The sequence below is a fragment of the Planococcus citri genome, chromosome 1 (assembly GCF_950023065.1).
Source record: "Planococcus citri chromosome 1, ihPlaCitr1.1, whole genome shotgun sequence".
NCBI classification, from domain to species: Eukaryota; Metazoa; Arthropoda; class Insecta; order Hemiptera; family Pseudococcidae; genus Planococcus; species Planococcus citri.
In genome coordinates this window covers 31564052-31585544 of record NC_088677.1, presented here as the reverse complement: position 1 = coordinate 31585544, position 21493 = coordinate 31564052, and the positions used below count along the sequence as shown (strand labels likewise).

The following is a 21493-nucleotide window of genomic DNA, read 5'->3' as shown; positions in this document are numbered from 1 at the left end:
TGTTGTTGATTTTGTTCACCTGTGATGTATTTCTCATAGCATTTTCCTGTTCTAATTCAACTGGGTAACTAGGTACTTCAAGATCAATCGGTGTTAAAATGCAAAATCCTGATGTGTCAAAATACAACTAAGGTATAGAAATAATTAATTGATTCATTAGCTCTTAGCTAGCTGCAAAGTATGTGTAAGTACATAGCTTGCGTGCTGATATGACGTGTAATTCCAAACCTGAGTTTCAAAATTTCTGTTTTTTTCTTGTTTTCAACCCTTGAACAATTTTCACTAAATTTCAGTCTTTCTTCTACTCTTCGTGACATAGGTAAGTTCATCCTTTACTACTTGCATGTTCTTACGTGGTCTTTTTTTGACAAACAGAATTGGTGTAGAAAGGTACGAGTAAATAGTTGATTTTATTTTCTGTAGGTACTCAAGTACAAGGTGCACATTCGATATTGAGTACGATTTGAAACGGAGTGGAAATACGAATATCTGTTTGGCTAAGCGTACCAATTCGTTCACTTGGTTCAGCTACTTTGCTTTTAGGAACAAAGTTCCAGTTATCAAAATCCATTGGTATGCTCGTCCTTAAATTATCGAAGTACCTACCTAAAGCTTTTCGAAGACTTGGATGAGTGTTATTACAGGTTAAATTTTCAATTAAATGCAGGATTAAGTCGAGTTTTTTTTTTGGGAGGATATTTTCAGAGGCTTAACTAGATATTTTTCAGAAGGACGCATGGCTTTATTTCGATACTTTTACTCCGTAACGGTCTTTTTGAAAGTTTGATAATGTCATTGTTATCGAAAGGTGAACCTGAGAGGCGTTTTTTCTACAACCTACGTTTTTCTTTATCCTTTTAGAAGGTGCTAATGTTAATTTTGTTAACCGTTCTGTAGCCTTACAATTCCTTTGGTAGTTTTTATTCCCAACACGTTAAAAGAAATGGCGTAGGCGGATGTGGATAGACAGGTACTTGTTTTTAAAATTTCACACTACTGGGCTACCTAATTAATATCAACTATCAAGTAAAGGGTAGGTAGTTTTTTTTTCATGGGAGATTTATATTTACGATTCACTTACTGGGCTGCAAACACTCAAGAACAAAGAAAACATGTAGGTAGGTATTTGTAGGTATCTCTTTCAACACCAATTTACAGCCACTTTCACCATCAGCTAATGATTTATTTCTGCAATTATTTGAAACCTTTATTATTTAACGTGAAAGGATAAAAAGATTTGCAAAATTTAGTACTAAATTATCACCAGAGTTAAATTTCCTAGTGATATATGCGGAACTGTAATGGAATTCGTATCACGAAAATCGTTTCTTGTGGTTAGCTGCGAAATCCCTTAAACGAAATAGCTGAAACCGAAAGCAAAAAAAGAATTATGACTCTGTTTAAACAATTTATGTGGTCCATTGAGAGATATTACCGCATCGGTTTCGTTTTTCTTGTACAGGTGATAATTTCAATTCTACCTACATTTCTTCACATATATTTTGGATTCCTTTACACCTTATTTTATATTTTGATACTGAAATAAAACACTCGTTGGTACGAAAAATACGTCTATAATATTTTAAAAATTATTCGCAGATGGAATATTTTCCAATACCTACGTAGTGCATTTTTAAGACTGAATCAAAATGTTGAATTTCAATTTACTTGGTCGATAATTATAAAAATGATTCGAGACTTGGCAAAATTACCAATTTTTATTTTTAAATGGGTAATAATTTTACATTTTAAAAGCAGAGGTCAAGCACATGTCAAACTTTTTTTTTTTTTTTTTTTTTAAATAAAATTTTTAGGCTAATTTAATTAGCAATATAATATATCGTCTAAAAATTATTCTATCTAATCACACGTAAATTTTGATGACAACAAATTTAAAAGGCAAAGAAAGAGTACCGTACTTTAGGATTTTACGAACATGCAAGTTCTGTTTATGGGGGTAACTGCATCGAGATTCTGCGCTCTATTCTTTCACGTGTTCGAGTGCTACGTCAACTATAGTACTTAAGAATCAGTAAGTTTTGGGTATTTCTATCGGCGAATTGTGTGGTATTTTCATTCAGTAGTGAAATAAATTCACGACAATCGCGTAAATTTATGTATTTTAAATTTTATCACCCCGAGCACAGGTAATTATTTATTTTTCAAAAAACATTTTTTAAAATAAATTTTTTTTAGTTATACGTACTCCTATTTACCTATTTACTTCCCGCTTTACAAATATTTTTTCGAGTTTGAAAAAAAAACGATCACTTTTCCCGGCATAAATTAACTGCGAATAATTAATTTGAAAATGTTCCTCCGATGGACCATTATAACTTTACTATTTTTTCCCCTCGGATCAATTATTACACCATTACCATAACGAGTTATTTATTACGAATAATTTCAAATTAAATGATTGATGGTGGCGAAATTTATTCGTGTATCGTTTTCATTTTTTATCGTGACAACTTTCAAGTGAATGGTTCGTTTGCGTTGGAAATATTTCCCTTTCTTTTTTTTGGTTTGATTTTAATCTAGTTATCAGTTATATGTTAATATTACGGTGGAATGTTTATTGTGAAAATTTGTGTTCATATTTATGTAAGCTTCGTTTCTTAAAAAATGAAAGTGATCCGAAGAGTTGACGAATTTTTATTTCATCGAAATGAATAATAAGTAAGTGTTTGAAAAAAATTATGGAGCAAGTTTTCCCTGAAAGGAAATGTTTTTGATATCACTAAGCTTAAAGTTGAAAAAAAAAACTTGGAGAAGTGTTATTTTTAAAGAATGTGAATTATTATTAACATGTACATATGATTGGTGGATTTCTAAAATAGAAAAAAACCAAATTGTTTCCGAATTTGAGTAACAATAACTTTTCAAATTTAAATCCTGGGTAAGAAATTTTCACGATAAAATTTATTCACTGTTCGATCAACTATTCGTTCATTTCATTAGTTCGATAATTTTTGGAAATCACGATATTTTTTGAAAGTCTATTCACAGCCTTTTCAATTTGTAATTTTTTTCAAAAATTCATTTTACCTGTTTTTTTTTTCTATTCATTATTATTCATGCATCATCATGGTTAAAAATTAATTTTCTCTTTTTTTTTCGTTCTTTATACAGAGTGTTAGTTCCTAATAGTTTCAAGATAGGCAACATATTCATCTTCACATCAAAACTGTAATTCCATTAATCCAGATTTTCAGTTTGGTTTTTACTCCCAGGACGTTCTGTATAAATTAACACTCGTTTCTCGTTAGAAGGAAACATAATAAAACACAAAATACCCAAAATAATTATCTCTTCATTAAAAATTCATAAGTTTCCCATTCCTCGTATAAAAAAAAAACTATCTTCGAGTTTTTTTCGAAATTTCAAGACATCTTCATTAAACTGATACAACTTTCGGTTGATACGTTTCCCTTATAAAATATCGTCGTGTTGTTAAAAATAAACATATAAAATTAATTATTTGTATCCTTTAAAGCGATATATCATTGCGAATCTGAATTCGTTTTTCGCCAGACTTGTGGTCGTATTTCCTGTTACAGGAATGTCGGTTTAGAGGAAACGAAAGAAATAATTCATTTTCTCCGGTTGGCCTTAAAAGGAGTGGGTACTGGATACCTACCAGCATGCTGTGTTCTGTATGCATATAGCCAAAGAAAGTCTTTTGGTTTTACCTGTTGTTTTATTTGAAAATAGGGTTTTCTTGCTGAGTTCAAATCTGCTCGTAATAATTTTCTTACCAAGGCGAAATCTTCTTAAAATTTAAGGCGTACAGCCATGTATTCCGGTTTGAGATTTTTTTGCCACAATCTTGCGGTGGTTTATTCTCGTTTAAATTTTCATGAAAGGCGGTCGGTATTTAGAGCTGAATGGGGGCGAGAAGTTTCTCCTAGAACGAGATATTGAAAGTTACCCATGTGGGTTTTAATTAGGGTTTTGTTCCAAATGATGAATTTTTTGAAATGTAGATATGCTAATTTTCCAGGTATACCTACACATATCTATTATTTTATTCGCTGATTTCTAGCCTAGTTTTGAAAAATGAAAAATGAAATAAGCAACAACATTTTAATGACCCTCTAGGAAAAAAATTGAGAAAATTGAACTAAGAAAAAAACCATAATAACACCGCATCAATTCTTAATTTCGAATAATCCAATTGCATCTTATTTGTATATTTATAACCGAGCTCACCTACTTTCTTACTATACTTTTTCAGACGTATTTCTTCTCAAAATTCACGAATACGTTCGAAACTTTTAATGCTGTCGTGCCGAGTGAAAAAATTGACCCGTCAATATTTTATGATAATTTCAAGAAAAAGGCATTTGTGTTGTTTCACTTTAATTTATTTTTGGTTTTACGCTCAAACTCGGCGGTAGGTAAACACAAGGAAAAAATAAAAATGAGAAAACGCGAAACAGTTCAATAAAAGTCCTCAGCGGTAGGTACTTATGCGATGGAATGGCACAGAATTTTCGTTATTTATTGACAATTTTCCTACAGTGAAATTGAATTTGGGTAATTTTTAATAGAACCAACGTGCGAATTTCAAAAATCAAAGGAGGTAATACATCATGATAAAATCTTAAAATGCTTTCAAACGATGCGATGTTTCATTATGATTCACCAAGGCGGATTATTTATCGCAAAAAAGTCAAGAATTTAACGCGGCGTTTTTTATCTTGCATTTTTTAAAATTATGAGTAATTACGAGCGAACAACGTTAAATCATTTTTCTTCGCATTGTTTCATTTTACAATTTGCATTTGTATAAGTTTTTAACAATTAAAAGTTTTCATTTTTTTTATTCTTCTTTTAATTGAATTGTCTTTGTTTTTTTGGGGGGTTTAAATTTGAATTTTGTTAACGTGAATGAAATTATGCTCGATGATTCTCAGAATTTAAGACCAACTGTTGATGTGTATTTTTATCAAATGAAAGAACCGTAAAATATTCTAAATTTAACGGTGTGCGAGTACATGTAATTTTTCAAACTGAAATGATTAAGAAGAGCTGAGTTTTTACTTAGGTATAGATACCTACTTGTAATTCGCTATTGAAAATATAATTTTTTGAAATAATATTGTGTCGAGTGCAAGAACATGCAGTTTGTAAAATCATTTGAGAATTTCAGAAGAGAAGCTGTTCGGTAAAATGTTGATACAAAAATCGAAATTTTAGGTATCTAATCAAATTTTTATTGGGAAATGTAAAATAAAAATAAACAAATGAACAAATAAAACACCTAAATATTAAAATATAAAGTACAAAAATCAACTTGAAACCCAATTTTTAGTACCTATACATATGGAATCAGCGGCAGGTACCTATATATTTACATCTTACATATACTAATAGACGATGGAGAGGGGCGATTTTATCGATATTTCTAAAATGCTCACGAAAAAAATAAGACAATCCATCGAAAAACTCAATTCATTTTTTCTACGAATAGAAACTATTCTGAAAGTACATACTATATTTTAAAAAAAAAAGGTACAATGAAGGCCAAATCTTTTCAAAAAAATATTCTAAAATTACAAAATGTTCGGTTAGGTGATTACAACGTTGGGAACTACTTTGTACACCATTTTCTAACTATACCAACCCGATTCATGAACCATTTTGGCGGGTGTGAACATAAAAAGTAGGTAGGTACCTATTTTATAATAATTATTTCACCGATATTTAAAAAAAAGTGTTGGCTCTGTTTTTTGCCAGTTAGGTACCTACCTATGTCAAAATGAGCCATTCAATAGTAATTTCAATTTAAATATTACACCAAATAAATGCAATTTTCTTTCAATTTTTTCATCAATTTAATATGCAAAACCTTTTGGGTAGGCATTTTATTTGTGTTTTGGAAGCTGCTCCAAAGGTCTTCAAGCGATCGGAAAAGAAGTACAGAGTACGTAAATGACTTTTTGAAGGGGGAGGGGGAGAGTGAATAGAGATGAATGTTTGATTTTTTAAATACTCAGAAAATTCTGTAGCAAATGCATGTTCCAAACCCAAACGAAAAGTAATACATAGAATAAATAAATATACCCAACTCAAACACAATAATATGCAAAATTAAATCCAATAAATAATAATGCTTGTATAAAAAATTAATAAAAAATGAATCCGAATTAAATACAATTATAGGTAGGTGCAGCCGTCAGTTTATAGTTTACCTACATATTCCAACGTTTATATGAAATTACCTTCTTTACTGTCTACGAATCTTTTTATTATTGTTTTCAGTAGAATCTGCTTCGGTGTTAGTGGATTTCTTGGGAGCGGAATTTTCTTCGCTGATATTCTCAATCACTCTTACTTCTTCTTCTTTGATGGGTACTGGCAAAGGAAAATCGTCCACTTCTAGGTTGTACAGCCTTGCTATAGTTCTGACAGCATCCTTGGCTTTGCAGTGAAATACACGCTCTTGCTGTAGCTCCTCTTGTAAATTTTTATTGCAGTTTTGCAATTCATTTTTCTCGGTTTCCAACTCTTTAATTTTCAATTTTAAGGTTTCGTTGTCTCTTTGTAGATTGTATTCTATTTTTTGATGTTTTTCATGTTGCTTTTTTAACACATTTTGTTGATCAAGAATTTTTTTTTTAGCATCGAGAAGTGTTTTGGCCGACTGGTCGATTCTCGCACAAATATCCATGTTATATTCTGAAACAAAAAAAAAAAAAACAAAACAAAATGAATAAAAATTGGTAACTGAAGAAAACCACAAGTCCATTTAAAAAAATTGAAAGTTTGCGAAAAAATGTGATTTTTTGATTTAAAACATGAAAAAAAGTTTTGACTGGTGAAGTTGACCCATTTGATCCCTATTTTTACGTATCCGATGAAAAAGTTGAAAAACCCCCTTCACTCGGCGAAATTAACTCATCACAAAAAAATCAAAATTCGAAAAAATTCAAAAAATAACGAATTTCAATTTTTTTGCGATTAGTGTGATTTTTATCAACTTTTTTATAAAATACGTCACAAAGAGGTCAAAATAAGACAACAGAATTTTAAACTTTTTTAAATGTTTGGATGGAATTGAAAATTGAATATTTTCAATTTTCAATTTTTTTGTGATGCGTTTATTTCATTGAGTGAAGTTTTTTTCAACTTTTTCAACGGATACGTAAAAAATAGAGGTCAAGTGGGTTAACTTCACCAATCAAAACTTTTTTTCATGTTTTAAACCAAAAAATCACGTTTTTTTTTCGCAAATTTTCAATTTTTTTAAATCGATTTTACGACACAATGCCATCCCAATTTTTTAATATGTTGTTCAGCATGAAAAGTTGCCCATAATATATTTTTTTCAGATTTTTTGAGAATCGGAACGATATGAAAACTACGTTTTGAAACTTTTCGAGATAATTTTTCGTACGAAAAAAAGTGGCAACACTGATTTTCACGATATCATCAAAAAGCCTTTCAGAACCCCTGACTATTGGAAAAAGTTCCAATTTGGTAGGTATCGCGGTTATCGAGTAATCCACTGCTGAAATGGATGATATTTCAAGTTCACTGAAAACTTTGACACCCCCTAGCAGCCTTTAAGAAAGGGCTAGAAGGCTACGATTTGCGCCATTGGTCATCCCTTAGAAAGGACTTTCCACAGGAAAAATTTCGAAAAAATCGCCGACTCTCTTTACCACCTTGGTCGAATTTACGATGAATAACCCTCTAAATAATCAACAATTATTAAAATTATAATAAGCACACCTACATACCTAAATAATGAGGGTTCGCGATATTCTGCTGGTTCAAGCTGTTTGAAACACCTATTTTATCAACAAAAATCTTCAGAATTTCGTCGTAGAGATCTCGAGTACCTTGTGATCAATTTTCTGCACTTTCTTAATTTTTAAAAATTCAACGAAAAATAAACTGACACTGAACTCGCGTTCTCCGGGTAAAAATATCTTGATGAACACCTTTCACGTTTATTTTAAGAAATTCTCAACATTGATTATTGCGAACTGATTTTAGAATTTGTCAATGAGACTGAATTGAAACTCATGATCTATTCTGTTCATCAACTTGTTAGCCATTTCCCCTCTTAAAAAGATAAGCGAATTGTTATCTTTACTATTATGCCATTCTTACTGTAATCACCCAGACTTTAGGCTTTTGTGTAAGGTACCCATACCCACCCACATACGTAGGCGATGGGAATTGGGAAAATATCATGTCTGAACAGATCTAATCGAAGCATCTGCAGCTGCACTAAGTACAAAGAAATATTGATAAGAAATTCATGGTAGGTAGTGGCACCTAGTACCTAGTCTACTTATGTACAGTTTGGAACCGTAGAAATAGCTCAAATTTTCTGATTTTTTGATATGTTATGTTGTAGCCAAGACCCTTGGGCACAACATATCGAAGGTTTCCATTTTATACCGGTCTACTTTTTATTTATTTTGAAAAAATTTTCATTTTTGTTCATTTTTTTTGAAGTCAAACTTTGTACCTAATCAATGTTTTATTTTAGGTTAAAAATATGCGCTTTCAAAGTCTACCTCATAGGTTAAACTAGTTTTTCACCTCATCCTTCGTACTGTGTTGACTTACATTATACCTTATTTAATTTTGTCAACTTGTTTGTTTGTTTTTTGAAAAAACAAAAATCTGATCAGATTCAGAAATTTTATGGATTTAATTTGACCTGTCCAGAACTTAAATCTAATCAGCTAGATCTGGTCAGATCAAAGTTTTTATTGAATTTTGGGACTTGATAGGATCTTCGAGATCTGAATGGATTATTAGATGCGGGCATTTTCCAGTGTACCCAATTTAACCTGACGAGATCTTATCAGAGCAGAGTTTTGATTGGATGACATCTGTTCATATTTCCAATCATTTTCCCCTGGGAAATCATAATAGATGCTTGAGAGAACCCATGAAAAAAGTCAATTTGGCGAATTTGCTCAAAATGGTGGTAATCCAAGTGGAAATCGAAGCATTAGAGCATCATAAGCGGAGCTGCATGGGATTTTTATGCAAAAGTATAATGAAAATATTATGAAAAAATTCCAGTTTGAGTGACGTATCTCTGAAAAAGATTTTTCAAGCTGATATACCTAGGTACATGAAAACTGTCAAGTAATTCAAAACAAAATGAACCCAGTGATCGAAAAATACATTTTTCTTTTTAAAAAATAGGAAGAACAAAAAGTCATAAGTAAATTCATAAATTATTTCGCGGAAAAAAATATTCTTGATGACATTTTAGCAGTGTTACGATTTTCTGAACAAAAAAAGTCTTGAAAAATCTAAAATATGCAATTTGGTGTGAAATATGCGGAGGGGAACGAAAAGTAATAGAATAAGTACGTAACAAAAACAAAATAAGTAAGTATAAAAAATTAAATCAAAATATTTTGTTTAAAAAATTAATAAAAAATGAAACCGAATTGAATAGGTACAATGAGGTAGGTGCAGCCTCTAGTCTAATATAGGTACATATTCTAAAATTTATATGAAATTACTTTCTTTATTGCATACGAATCCTCTTGTTGAAATTTTCAGTGGAGTCTGCTTCGGTATTAGTTGATCTTCTTGGGGTGGAATTTTCTTTGCTGATATTCCCAATCATCGTAAATTCTTGTTCTTCTTTGACAAGAATTGGGATAGGAAAATCGTCCTCTTCAAAGTTGAACAGCTTTGCTACAGTTCTGACAGCATCCTTAGCCTTGCTGTGGAATACCCGTTCTTTCTGCAGCTCTTCTTGTAAATTTTTATTGCAGTTTTGCAATTTATTTTTCTCGGATTCCAACTGTTTAATTTTTTGTTTTAAGGCGTCGTTTTCTTTGTTTAGATTATATTCTATTTTTTGGTGTTTTTCTTGCTGTTTTTTCAACTCATTTTGTTGATCCAAAATTTTATTTTTAGCATCGAGAAGTATTGCAGCTGACTGATCGATTCTTTTACAAATATCCATGTTGTATTCTACATATAAAACAAAAGCAAAAAATAAAGAAAAATTAGTAGCTGAAGGAAACCACATACGTAAGAATTTAGCTTGTTGAATTTTAAAAGATTTTTGGAATAGATATATCACTATATGTAGAATTCTGCAAAGAAACAGAAATCTATTCAATTACCTAAGCACTAAAAATATAAAAAATTTCCTTTGGAGGGACGAAATGATAACAAGGATAGGTAGGTAAATGGTACTTAATTTAACAGTCACATGTCACATGGTAATTGGTATCTATAGGTATAACATTAATTACTGTAGGTATAGGTATAGGTACTTATCTCCAATTAATCATAAATTTATCAAAATTAATACGCCTACCTAGTCTCGAGTTCCGTGTAGTCATTTTCTGCACTTTTTAACCATTAAAAACCCAATTTTTAAAAAAACGTGACACTAAATTCGCGTTCTCCAGATAGAAATATCTCAATGAACACCGTTCACGATTACTTTACTTGATTATTGAATTCTCAACGATTGATTTTTTCAAACTAATTTTGGAATTTTCCAACGAGACGGAATCGAAATAAAACATTAATCTATTTATCAACTTGTTAGCAGCATTTCCCCTCGTAAGAAGATAAGCGAATTGTTATTTTTACGTTTTTGCCATTCTAACTGTAATCGCCCAGACAGTCGTGTTACCAACATCTGGTACTTATGGAAACAAAGGGATTGAATAGGTACTTCTGAAGAGTGTGATCTTATTCGTTTTAAAACTCAACAGATGCTCAAAATAGAGGGTGTGGGCTAATGGGAAAAAATTTAACCAGTTACTTTCCAATGCCATATAAGTAAATATCTGACATGTTGTGATTTACTGAATTCGTACATTATTTTGTTGAGTTAAATCATCATTCTTTGTAAGTTGATCATTAATTTATGAGACAATATTTACCGATGAAAGCGAGAGAATAAAAGTGAAAAAATTGAAAATAGGTGCGACCTACTTAGTCTTTTTACAAGGGAAATGTATTGTGATGAACTTATTTACATTAGGTACTTATTTAGTTTTCTTAACTTGTTTGTTGTTGTTGTTTTTTTTTTAAAAAACAAAAATCTGATCAGGTTTGGAAATTTCATGGATTTAATTTGACCTATCCTGATCTCAAATCTAATCAGATCTGGTCAGATCGAAGTTTTAATTGGATTATGTCTATTCAGACCGGAGCAGATCCAATAGAGGGATTTGATAGGATCTAACAAGATCTGAACAGATAGATGCGAGTATTCCCCAGTACCCAATTTCACCTGATAGTCCAGTCATTTTAGCAACATTTTTAGTCGAACCTCGAAAAAATTGGGAGCAAGCTGAATTTCACATTATTTGTTCAGATTGGTCTCTAAAACAACCCATTAAAAGTTGCACCCCCCAACTTGCCGGCTACCCCCGCAAGAGGTCATTAACCTTCTTTGCCGATACAGGTTTTTCGGCTGTATCGCCAAAATGAAGGGTCCGAGAGGAAAAATGTTAGGACAAAAATTGTTCTACGCTAAATTTCCTATCAGCATGACCAGTCCAGCTTTTCCCAAAATAGTCCAGGAGAATTAACATTCTATAGGGAAAAGTTTGATAACAAGCTGAATTTTGGTATAGGGGGGTTTTTTGATACGCCGAACACGAATTTTGGGTGTCCGGGTGAATCCGGTGTACGCTTCCCCCTTTTTTGTGGACCTTTTGCCCCCCAAATTTGGTTTTTGGCGTATCACTCCGAAAATATGCATTTTAACGAAAAATTCCTTTCATGTTTTTTGTTCTCCTCTAAATTCCGCGTCGAATGAGGGGTCAGCGAAGTTTCCAACCCCAAGGGGGGTGGGGCTAGAACCATTCAAAAAAGGGGTTTCCTGAAAAATACATAATGGCTATGGGGGCCTAAGAGGGGTGAAATGGTCTCCAAAAGCGTTCGAGTTGATATTAGCATGGAAGATGGGTACCATTGAGAAACTTCCGCGTGAAAAATTTCAGATCCACACCACCTCCCCTTTTTGGGAACCCCCCTTTTCTGAAATTTCAATAACACTTTTCTCAGCCCCATTTTAACCGATTTTGAAAATTTTTCAGTATGTTATGTATATCCTTAGTAGGTATCCTCACAAAAATTTTCAACCCCCTCCCCTCATATTTACCCCTCAAAATGATGTAAAAATGAGTCTTAGGGGAAAGACACATTTTTACATCATGAACTTCATTTGATGAAATTTTGTGGAAATTTCAAATTTCAAAAATGTTCTGGAGGCTCCAGAACTGCTCAAAACGGTTTGAAATTGTTTCCAATCGATTCAGCAGGTCGAAAATAAGATATGTCCCAAATTTCAGCTTTATAGCTCAATTTGGTAAAATTTTGATTTTTTCCTCATTTTTGGCCTAAATTTGATTTTTAAAAATTCACCAGAAATTGAAAAATATATTTCAACTGAACTGGTCATGCTTATAGGAAATTTGACGTAGAATAATTTTAGTTCAATCACTTTTTTCCCTCCGACTTTTCATTTCGGCGATATAGCCGAAAAACGTAGATTGACAAAGATTAATGACCTTTTGCGGGGGGGGGGGGTAGCAGACAAGTTGCAGTGTGCAACTTTGGTCAAAATATTTTTGAATCTACCGTAAATCGGGCTCACGTTTTAAATTGCCGATTTTTATTTTTTAAAACAATTTTCATAAAATTGACAACTTTACCCCCTCCTCAAGTAAGGGTAAAATCGCCATTTTGGGAAAAGCTGGACGGGTCATGCTGATAGGAAATTTAGCGTAGAGCAATTTTTGATGGAACATTTTTCCTCTCGGACCCTTCATTTTGGCGATACAGCCGAAAAACCTGTATCGGAAAGGTTAATGACCTCTTGCGGGGGTAGCCGGCAAGTTGGGGGGTGCAACTTTTGATGGGTTGTTTTAGAGACCAATCTGAACAAATAGTGTGAAATTCAGCTTGCCCCCAATTTTTTCGAGGTTCGACTAAAAATTTTGCTAGAATGACTGGATTATGACGAAGTCTTTTCAGAGCAGAGTTTTGATTTGACATCTGTTCAAATTTCCAATCATTTTCCCCCGGGAAATTAGGTACTGTAGATGCTTGAGAGAATCCATGAAAAAATTTCTGCATTTATGGAAATCGAAGCAAATTGCAGCAATTGATTATATGGATAAAGCAGGAGTTAAATAATTGAAAAAATCATAGAAAAATTACTTCACATGTTCACATTGGTTTAAAATCTTTGATCTGGAATAATTTTTATTGGGGTCTAATTTTTTTCACCTTTTTTATTTTATTTTTTTAATTTGTCTATGTGTGTATTGTGAAAGTTATAAAAAATTCCTTGGAAATGAATTTGCTAGCTCTAAAAATTGAAGAGAAAAATTTTCGGTGTGTTTAGTGCTGATTCTTTAATTAGATCAACAAAAAAGGTCCTTTTAGATTCCAACTTTGTTTAGTGAAAAACGTTGACTGATGGTAATTCTAAGTATTAGGTAAACAATTGTCCTTTGCCGTCTACGTATTCATGCCATGATACCAAATTGAGTGCATGAATGATGCAAGCTGTTTTTGGAATAATATTGAATTATGTAGGTACCGGATTTTTGGCTACTGGCAGACTGCAACGAATTCTAATCGTATAGGTAGGTAGGTACTTCGATAGATACATTTATTATGGATAAATAGAAATGTCGCATGACAGTTATCATTTTCATATTTTAAATACGTTCCTTATTACTTCTCTATCATCTTTTAAAACACGCAACTCAAAAGCAGAAGTAGGTAAATAATACACCAAGAATGTACCTACCTGCCGATATTGGATAGTTTACATATATATGTAGGTAGTTAGGTATCTACCTACCAATATACCAAATTCGGTCAATCGATTCCATCCTTATTAGATGAATCGAAGGATGAAAAAAACGTACATAGATATACTTATCTTTCACATAAAAATCTGATACCCGTACCTCATTAAGGAAAAAAAACGACCAACGTCCTGCCGAAAATTAGGCGAAAAAGGAGCAAGGCGTAAGGCGATTGAAATTGATACATGTACAAAGTGACCGTTTAAATTTTATACTCGACGAAGAATGTGAACGATTCAATGTTTAACGAAATCTTCGTCTAATGAAGAACATATTTTGGTATAGGTACCTCGTACATAGACATAGGTACATGTGTGTAGTGCCTATATACAGGAAACACTAATAATTGATCCGTTGGAATTCTACTGTATCGGTACTCGGTGGTATAAAGTTTCGTATAGGTAAGCATTATTTTAGGTATGCGTTTAGGTGTAACGCAGCTCGTAAATGTTTTATCTGGCATCTAAATAGTAAGCTCGCTCTAAAAGGGTTTACCCTTTCACGAAATATGTATACGTATAATTTTGTCTTGTTTTTAAATACAAGTAGGTAGCGTACGTAAATTTCCTACTTTAATTTCTGCGAGCTATTTTTTCACGTGTGTGTAGAAAAAGTCTCTATATTCTTTCCGGCAATTTAACGTTCAATAAGTTTCACTCCATGTTCTTTGGTGTTGTCGCGTATTCGCAACCGCATGTGACGTTTTTCCACCTATAAGGAAAGCGTCATATCATACACAGTTGAAAGGAAAATTCATTGGCCAAATCCTAGGAGAATCGCAATAGGTAATTAGCTGATTCTGGAAATTTTTTGTAAATAATTTGAGCATTTAAATTTTTTTTTTTTTTTTAAATTGTAAAATTTAGAGAGAAAAACGAAATTTTAGGGCAAGTCTGACGTACCCACCCAACTTCCCCCCGAAAATTGCCACTGCACGAAGAGTACTTAATCGAATTACACATATACTCGGAACATGTTAGCTTCGAAATTTATGTACCAAGTTTTTCCATAAGCTGACAAATGTTATGCCAAAAACTTTTTCCCTAAAGGGGATACCCTTATTACCATATATTTTGTTACCTACATACATGAAAAACTTTAAACTGAAAATTAGAATTCGAAGGTAGCGCCTTTCATGTTTGGTTTAACCGAATATTTTCACCGTCTTATTTCATATAGCCTAAGTTATTACTCACCTACGTTATAGGGACATGGACTACGGGTATTTTCTTAAAAGTTTCTAAATAGGTAACTGACTTACCGACAGGTGTTTCAGGTTGTGAATCCCGCTATCTTTCTGTAAATTGTATGAGATTTAAGCTTACTTACCTATATTTTAACTAATTAGATGATTTTTTTAAAGTGATTTTTTAGAGTTCTCAGATTTTGTAGAAAGAAAATGAGGCAACGAGGTACAAACAAATTAAACTTTTAATTGGAAACCTCAACTTTACTTCTTGAAAATTCAATTTTTCTATTTTTCAAAAAGATTGTCGTTCAAACAATTTTTTATTTTTCTGCAGAATAATTTGCAATTTTTAAAAATTATTATCATTTTTGAAAAATTACCTACCTATCCAGGGAATGTCTGGATCTGATCAGGTCTCTCTGGTTTGGTCACGTGATCAAATATATTCAGATCTGATCCCATCAAATCAGACATTCCCTATTAGATCTGATCAGTTCTGAACAGATTTAGTCTGATTAAAACATTTGATCATTACCATATCGGATTAGATCTTATCAGCTTGGTTCACGTTGGATTGGATCCATGGAATGTCCGGATCTGATCACATTTGATCAGATACGATCACTTTTCTGCGCTGCACTTCTTCTGAGAAATTGAGCAGAATTGTATAAATACTGTATAAATTAGATAGGTATGCATCAAAGCGAACCAACAAAAAAATAATAAAACTTTAATGAGTAAGTAGACAAGTAAGTAGGTAGGTATAAGAACCTAAAACTGACAAAATTTACAAAAAAATGCACATATTAACAAAAACATTAAGATTACTTTTGTTAAAATTGTAGAAAAATACAATAAAAAGCATTAAAGTTAATAAAAATGACTAAAAACTAAAAAAATCTCAGAAAAAAATTATGCAAAATGTAGTAAAAATTGCATGAAATTTTGTTTGAATGACTTTGAAAAACGAGTAAGCATCAAAACTGCCACAAATCATTAAAAACTGATAAATTTGCTGTAAAATTTGGCAAAAATTGTACAAAAACTACTCAAAACATTTCTAAACGATATAATAAGTCCAATGAAATTTTAGTTGAGATATGCACAAAATGTTGCAATAATTTTAAAATCAATAAAAATCACCAAAAATGGTGGAATTTCAGTAAAATTTGTTATATTGTGCACTTTTTAAGCGGTCAAAAATTGGGCATCAGTCACTAGGATAGAGATGTTCTATGTTCACAGCACATACGGAACATGAACGAACGAACGATTGATTCAAATGTTCGATCACTGAACGTTTGACTTTGAACGTTTACATTATCAAATATTTACAGAGCGATTCAGCGAATTTGTAAAAATCATCGAAGCGTGTTTCCAATTTTCGAAAAGTGAGTATAAATTATCATTATTACGAAGTTGAAAAATTAGCAGATAGTCATAATTGACATTGACTTTTGTAGGTGAAAATGAAGAAAAATGGAGTCCACAAATCCAGATTCACCACCACAACCACAATTCCTCGAAATTGAAGGCCGGGAAAACTATTCAGATTTCATCAAAAAACAGAATAAAGATGGTTTCAACTTCTCAAAAAGAACTTCTAGGTTCTTGGAAGGTATGTGAATACTTTTATTTTATTTTCAACACAGCACACAAACCAAAAGCATTTAATAACTTCAATTTTCATTTTTAAAGGTTCCGTTCAAACGGAATGCAATTCCGATCCTAAAATTTGTTATTTTGGACATCCGTTCATTAAAATGTACACCAGTTATTCCCAATGTGCTCATGGACAGAAATATTATAAACTTAAAAATCAGGTGAGTACAATTTTTTCATCTGGTAATTATTATCATCATAAATGAATTTCTAATGTTCATACATTCATAATTTTGATAGAAACACCGCGATCATCCGATTGGTAAACAAAAAAGATTTCGCATCCAAAATACTAAAAAAAGGGACTGTCTGGCAGCGTTGAAAGTTTGCAGAGTAATATATTTTCCGGAATTTCGTTTGAACAAAGATGTGACCTGTTTCAAGAGAAAGAAAACTGAGGTAAAAAATATAATACATTACCTACGTATATATAGTCATAAGTAGATTAAAATAGGTATGCTGTGTAAGATATGAAGCCTTTAGGTAGGTAGTATATTGTTAATTGCAATTTATTATCGATCTTCTGACTATAATTTATCGAAAATTTTCTCATGTTCATTACAGATGATGAATAATCTACGAAAAAAACTGATATCTGGCGAAGTTGAAGGCAGAGAAAAGTATTATATATTCATCTCTCCTCAGAGTGCTCATAATCACCCAGTTATGACAACTTATCTAAACCAGAAATTAGATGATGGCGTAAAAAATGAAATTAAGAAGCTGGTAGATAGCGGCATCACAAGTACATTCTTCATAAAAGCATCATTAAACAAGTTCGTTTTGGAGTTGCCAAATGGCCAAAGTATTTCGAAGATGTCCAAAGCTTTTTACCCATCTAAAAAGATAATTGCAAACTACATCGCAAAATTCACCTTACAAAACCGAACTAGTAACATAGATCAAGTTGCTCTTCAGTCAAAAGTTGATAATTGGGCAGCTGATGAATCGGCAAATATTTTTTATCGTCCTCATGACACAGAACATGATTTTTTGTTGTGTTATCAGACAGCATGGCAACAGAAACTGCTGCAGAAATTCGGAAATATTGCTCTTTTAGATGCAACGTATAAAACGGTGAAATATGCATTACCAATGTTCTGTTTGGCTGTGAAAACGAATGTTAATTACTGCATAGTTGGAATGTTTATTACTTTATCCGAAACAGCTGATAGAATCGAAGAAGCACTTAGAATTTTCAAATCATGGAATAGTAGCTGGAATCCGCAATACTTCGTGGTTGATTTTTCGGAAGCAGAAATAAACGCATTGAAGGCAGTATTTGGATGTTACGTTTACTTGTGCGATTTTCATCGGGAGCAAGCGTGGGGAAGATGGGTAAAAAAGCGTGAAAATTTGGATTTTGTTGCTGACGAGAAAAAAATATTGGAAATATTTCGATGGATTGCGAATAGCCGTTCTGAGGTGCAATTTGAAGATAATATTGAGTCTTTGACATCCAACGAAGTTCATTTGCGGAATCCGAAAGCCTCTCGATACTTTGAGAACACCTGGCTAACTGTAAAAGATATGTGGATTCGTTGCTTCTTTCCAGAAGACTTTATTTTCAAAATCGTAACCAATAACGGAATAGAATCGCAATTTAAAATGTTAAAGTACGGTTATTTAAAAATTCGAAACGTTAAAACGCTCAGCGAATTGATGACTTTAATGGTGGATGACGTTTTTCCTGATTTATTGAACAAATATGTTCAAATGAATTCGGTGCTTGACTCAAATTACAAAGTGTATAATGAAGAGATACCAGCTTTTCTGCGAAATCGACCTGGACCATTTATTGAACATGTTTATGAACGCTATACTGCTGCACATCAGTTCTCTCTGAATTCAATTTTCTTTGAAGGTGATAAAATAAAAGTCAGAAGTGAAACGAATCCATTGCAGTCTTATGACGTGAACTTCAATAAGCCATTTTGTAGCTGTGAGGATTTTTGGAGATTTCGAATGCCATGCAAACACTTTTGTGCTGTATTTTTGCATTTACCTCAAGTACTTTCGTTCGAAGATTTGCCAATTGAGTACAGAAACCATCCTTATATTACAATCAATGAAGACTTCAACGCATTTGGCCATAATCAATTTATTGATAGTATCGGCGCGGATGATATACTTGTCCCAGAAACCCAGAAAGAAAATGTAAACCAAGATTGCAACCCTGATCAGCTTCATCACGATGTTGTGAATACCAGACCTGACCTCGGAAAAAAGGAATTATTCAAGATAAGGGAAACCTGTAAAATTCTCATTGACAAAACGTATAACATACAGATTAATGAACCTGAAGATGCGTCTGTACTGTCCGCTGTTGAAAATATGCTGCAGGAGGCGAGTAAAAAAATGAATGAATTGCAACGTGTCGATTTTCTTCCACTTCGAAGTTCTACCAACGATAAGAAACATCTTTTGGAGTTACCTACTCGTAGTCGTAAGTCTAAAAAACTTAAAAAATCCAAAGAAAATGAATGTACCCTCAACATTTTAGATGAGAATGAGAATACTATTTTCAATTCGATTGAGAATACCCTTATCGATAATACGATTTTCTAGTTTTCAACATTTTACGTAATTTGTGCCTATCTCTGTTTGATTACGTTTTATAATTATTATAAGCTACCAAATAACCAAAATGCGTTTACTCGGTTGATTATGTTTTAAGTTACTTTACTTTTACTCCTTTAGTCTTAGCGTTTGTACTTGTAGGTGTTACAATGGTACTGCAATTATTCATTTATCGTGCTTACCTTTCGCCTTTCGGCAAGTCAAATATTTTCACGTTTTTAATAATTATTTACATTTACGAGAAAATTAGGTATAGGTATAGTATTAAAATACTATTGTTCATTTTTCATTTGTTTATAAAACATAAAACTGAATAAATTTTCGTTATGTGCGACATACTTAGTTAATTCTTTGGGTATTAGGTATATACATAAAGAAGTCGTATTTATTTATTCAATCTCATAAAGTGCTTAATTACTTTCAATAGAGAAAATTTTTTAAAAAATGCCCTAAAAGTAAAAATGTACGTAAATCAAATCGTAATTATGCGTCGAATCATTTGTTCGAAGGTTCGAACAGAAAGAACGAATATTGCGTGATTCTTTAGAGTCGTGTTCCGTATGTGCTGTGAACATAGCACATCTCACTAGGATAGGTCGTCTTCGACTTTTTCTGGAAAATTGGAGGGGGATTCGATCAAAAGTTGTATGGAGACCTTAAAAGACGTTGGGAAAAATTTTGGATCTCTGACTTCGAGTCATCAATTTTTACTGGGTTTTCAAAATTTTAGGAAGGTAAGATTCACAGAAGAGAGTTTTTTCGAAATAAAAATTGTTGGTAATGATTAATCATACATCCACTTGTAGATGAGAAGACCATCTTTGAAATTTTTTCCAGGGGGGGGGGGGGTGAGGAGGAGGAGGAGGAGGAGGAGGAGGAGGGAGGATTATTTTAGACTACTTTTACATACTCGTAGGTTCAAAATCTTATAATTTTTGTAAGTCACGCAAAAGCCATGGAAAAATGTAAAAATTCAAAAACGATTTTTTTTTTACTTCCAAGTGGATGTACAGGGTGTACTGTCCATATGGAGTGGTGATACAAACTTCAGATTTGGATACAAGCAGGTATATACGAGTAAAAAAAAACATAAGTTCAATAGGTTGCATATCTTGAAAATTGAAGGGACAAAATACGTTGCCAAAATATGTACAAGAGCCCAAATCCAATGTTGACCATGAGGGTCGGTAGACGTAGGTACTTTGAAAAACGAACAAAATGGTTACCTAACCTACTTATTATGACTTTTTGTCTAACTTGCAAATTGAAGGGATTACAAATGATTTTAAGTACAAAAAATCGCAATAAAAAAATAAATTCGGAAATGAATATACCCACTACTTTAAAAACTAAACAAATTTTGTTATGATAATTTTTTTCTTACTCTAGAATTTGAAAAGTTTTTGAAGTTCAACAATTTTTAATTTGCTAAGAATCTCATTAAATTTGCAATTTTTGATCTTCAAAAACTTATTAAATTCTAGAGTACGGAAAAAAATGATAACAAAATTTGCTTATTTTTTGAAATTAAAAATCATTTGTAGACCTTTCAATTTTTAAGTTGAGCAAGCAGTCAAAATAGGTAATTCTGTCCATTTTTCAAGATACTACCGACCTTCACGGTCAAAATTGGATTTTGGCTCTTGGACTATGAAAACGTTTTGTACTCCTTCAATTTTCAAGATATGCAACTTGTTCATCTTAAGTTTTTTTTTACTCATACTCGGTTATATCCATATCTGAAGTTTGTAGTGCCACTCCTCGGACACCCTGTATGATAAATTGCCATCAAAAAAAATCAAAAAAATTCTTCAGAGTCCAGTAAAAAAAATTATGGTACAAGTCAGGAATTCAAAATTTTTCTTGCAAACTTTTGAGACCCACCCACAACTTTTTATCGTACCCCCCTCCCCACAATTTTCCCCAAAAAAGTCAAAGATGACCTATCCTTATTAGTCACATTTTTAGAGCAGCAATAAAATAGGACTTTGGCGCACATTCCTCAGGCACTGGCAATAAAGATGGGGCAGTCAAGAGTCCCATTGTGCACACGTTTCTCTGCAGTGAGAAATGGGATCTTTGCACACATTTCTCAGACAGCAAAAATGGTACACTTGGAGGGCTACGACGTGGGGAGTCTAAGTAAGATAAAATCAAAAATAAACCTCAAGCAGAAATTTAAACATTTCATTTTGGTTTTCCGTTACCTAGTCTATCA

The 21493-nt window shown here is 32.5% G+C and overlaps 1 protein-coding gene across 1 annotated transcript; it reads left to right on the top strand.

The window, feature by feature from the left end:
* Positions 1-2038: 2038 nt before the first annotated feature.
* On the top strand, positions 2039-19611 carry LOC135831352 (uncharacterized). The gene is made up of 6 exons (XM_065343761.1): positions 2039-2147; positions 16279-16424; positions 16497-16651; positions 16732-16856; positions 16936-17094; positions 17260-19611. Exons 3-6 carry the CDS (start codon positions 16513-16515, stop codon positions 19261-19263), a joined length of 2427 nt encoding a protein of 808 aa, XP_065199833.1. The 5' UTR covers positions 2039-2147; positions 16279-16424; positions 16497-16512; the 3' UTR covers positions 19264-19611.
* Positions 19612-21493: the final 1882 nt, after the last annotated feature.

Excerpts from the sequence above, each read along its gene's own strand:
- LOC135831352 (XM_065343761.1), top strand. The coding sequence starts at position 16,513 with ATGGAGTCCACAAATCCAGATTCACCACCACAACCACAATTCCTCGAA. Across the intron at positions 16,652-16,731 it reads AACTTCTAGGTTCTTGGAAG|GTTCCGTTCAAACGGAATGC; the intron begins GTATGTGAATAC and ends TCATTTTTAAAG. Across the intron at positions 17,095-17,259 it reads TCAAGAGAAAGAAAACTGAG|ATGATGAATAATCTACGAAA; the intron begins GTAAAAAATATA and ends TGTTCATTACAG.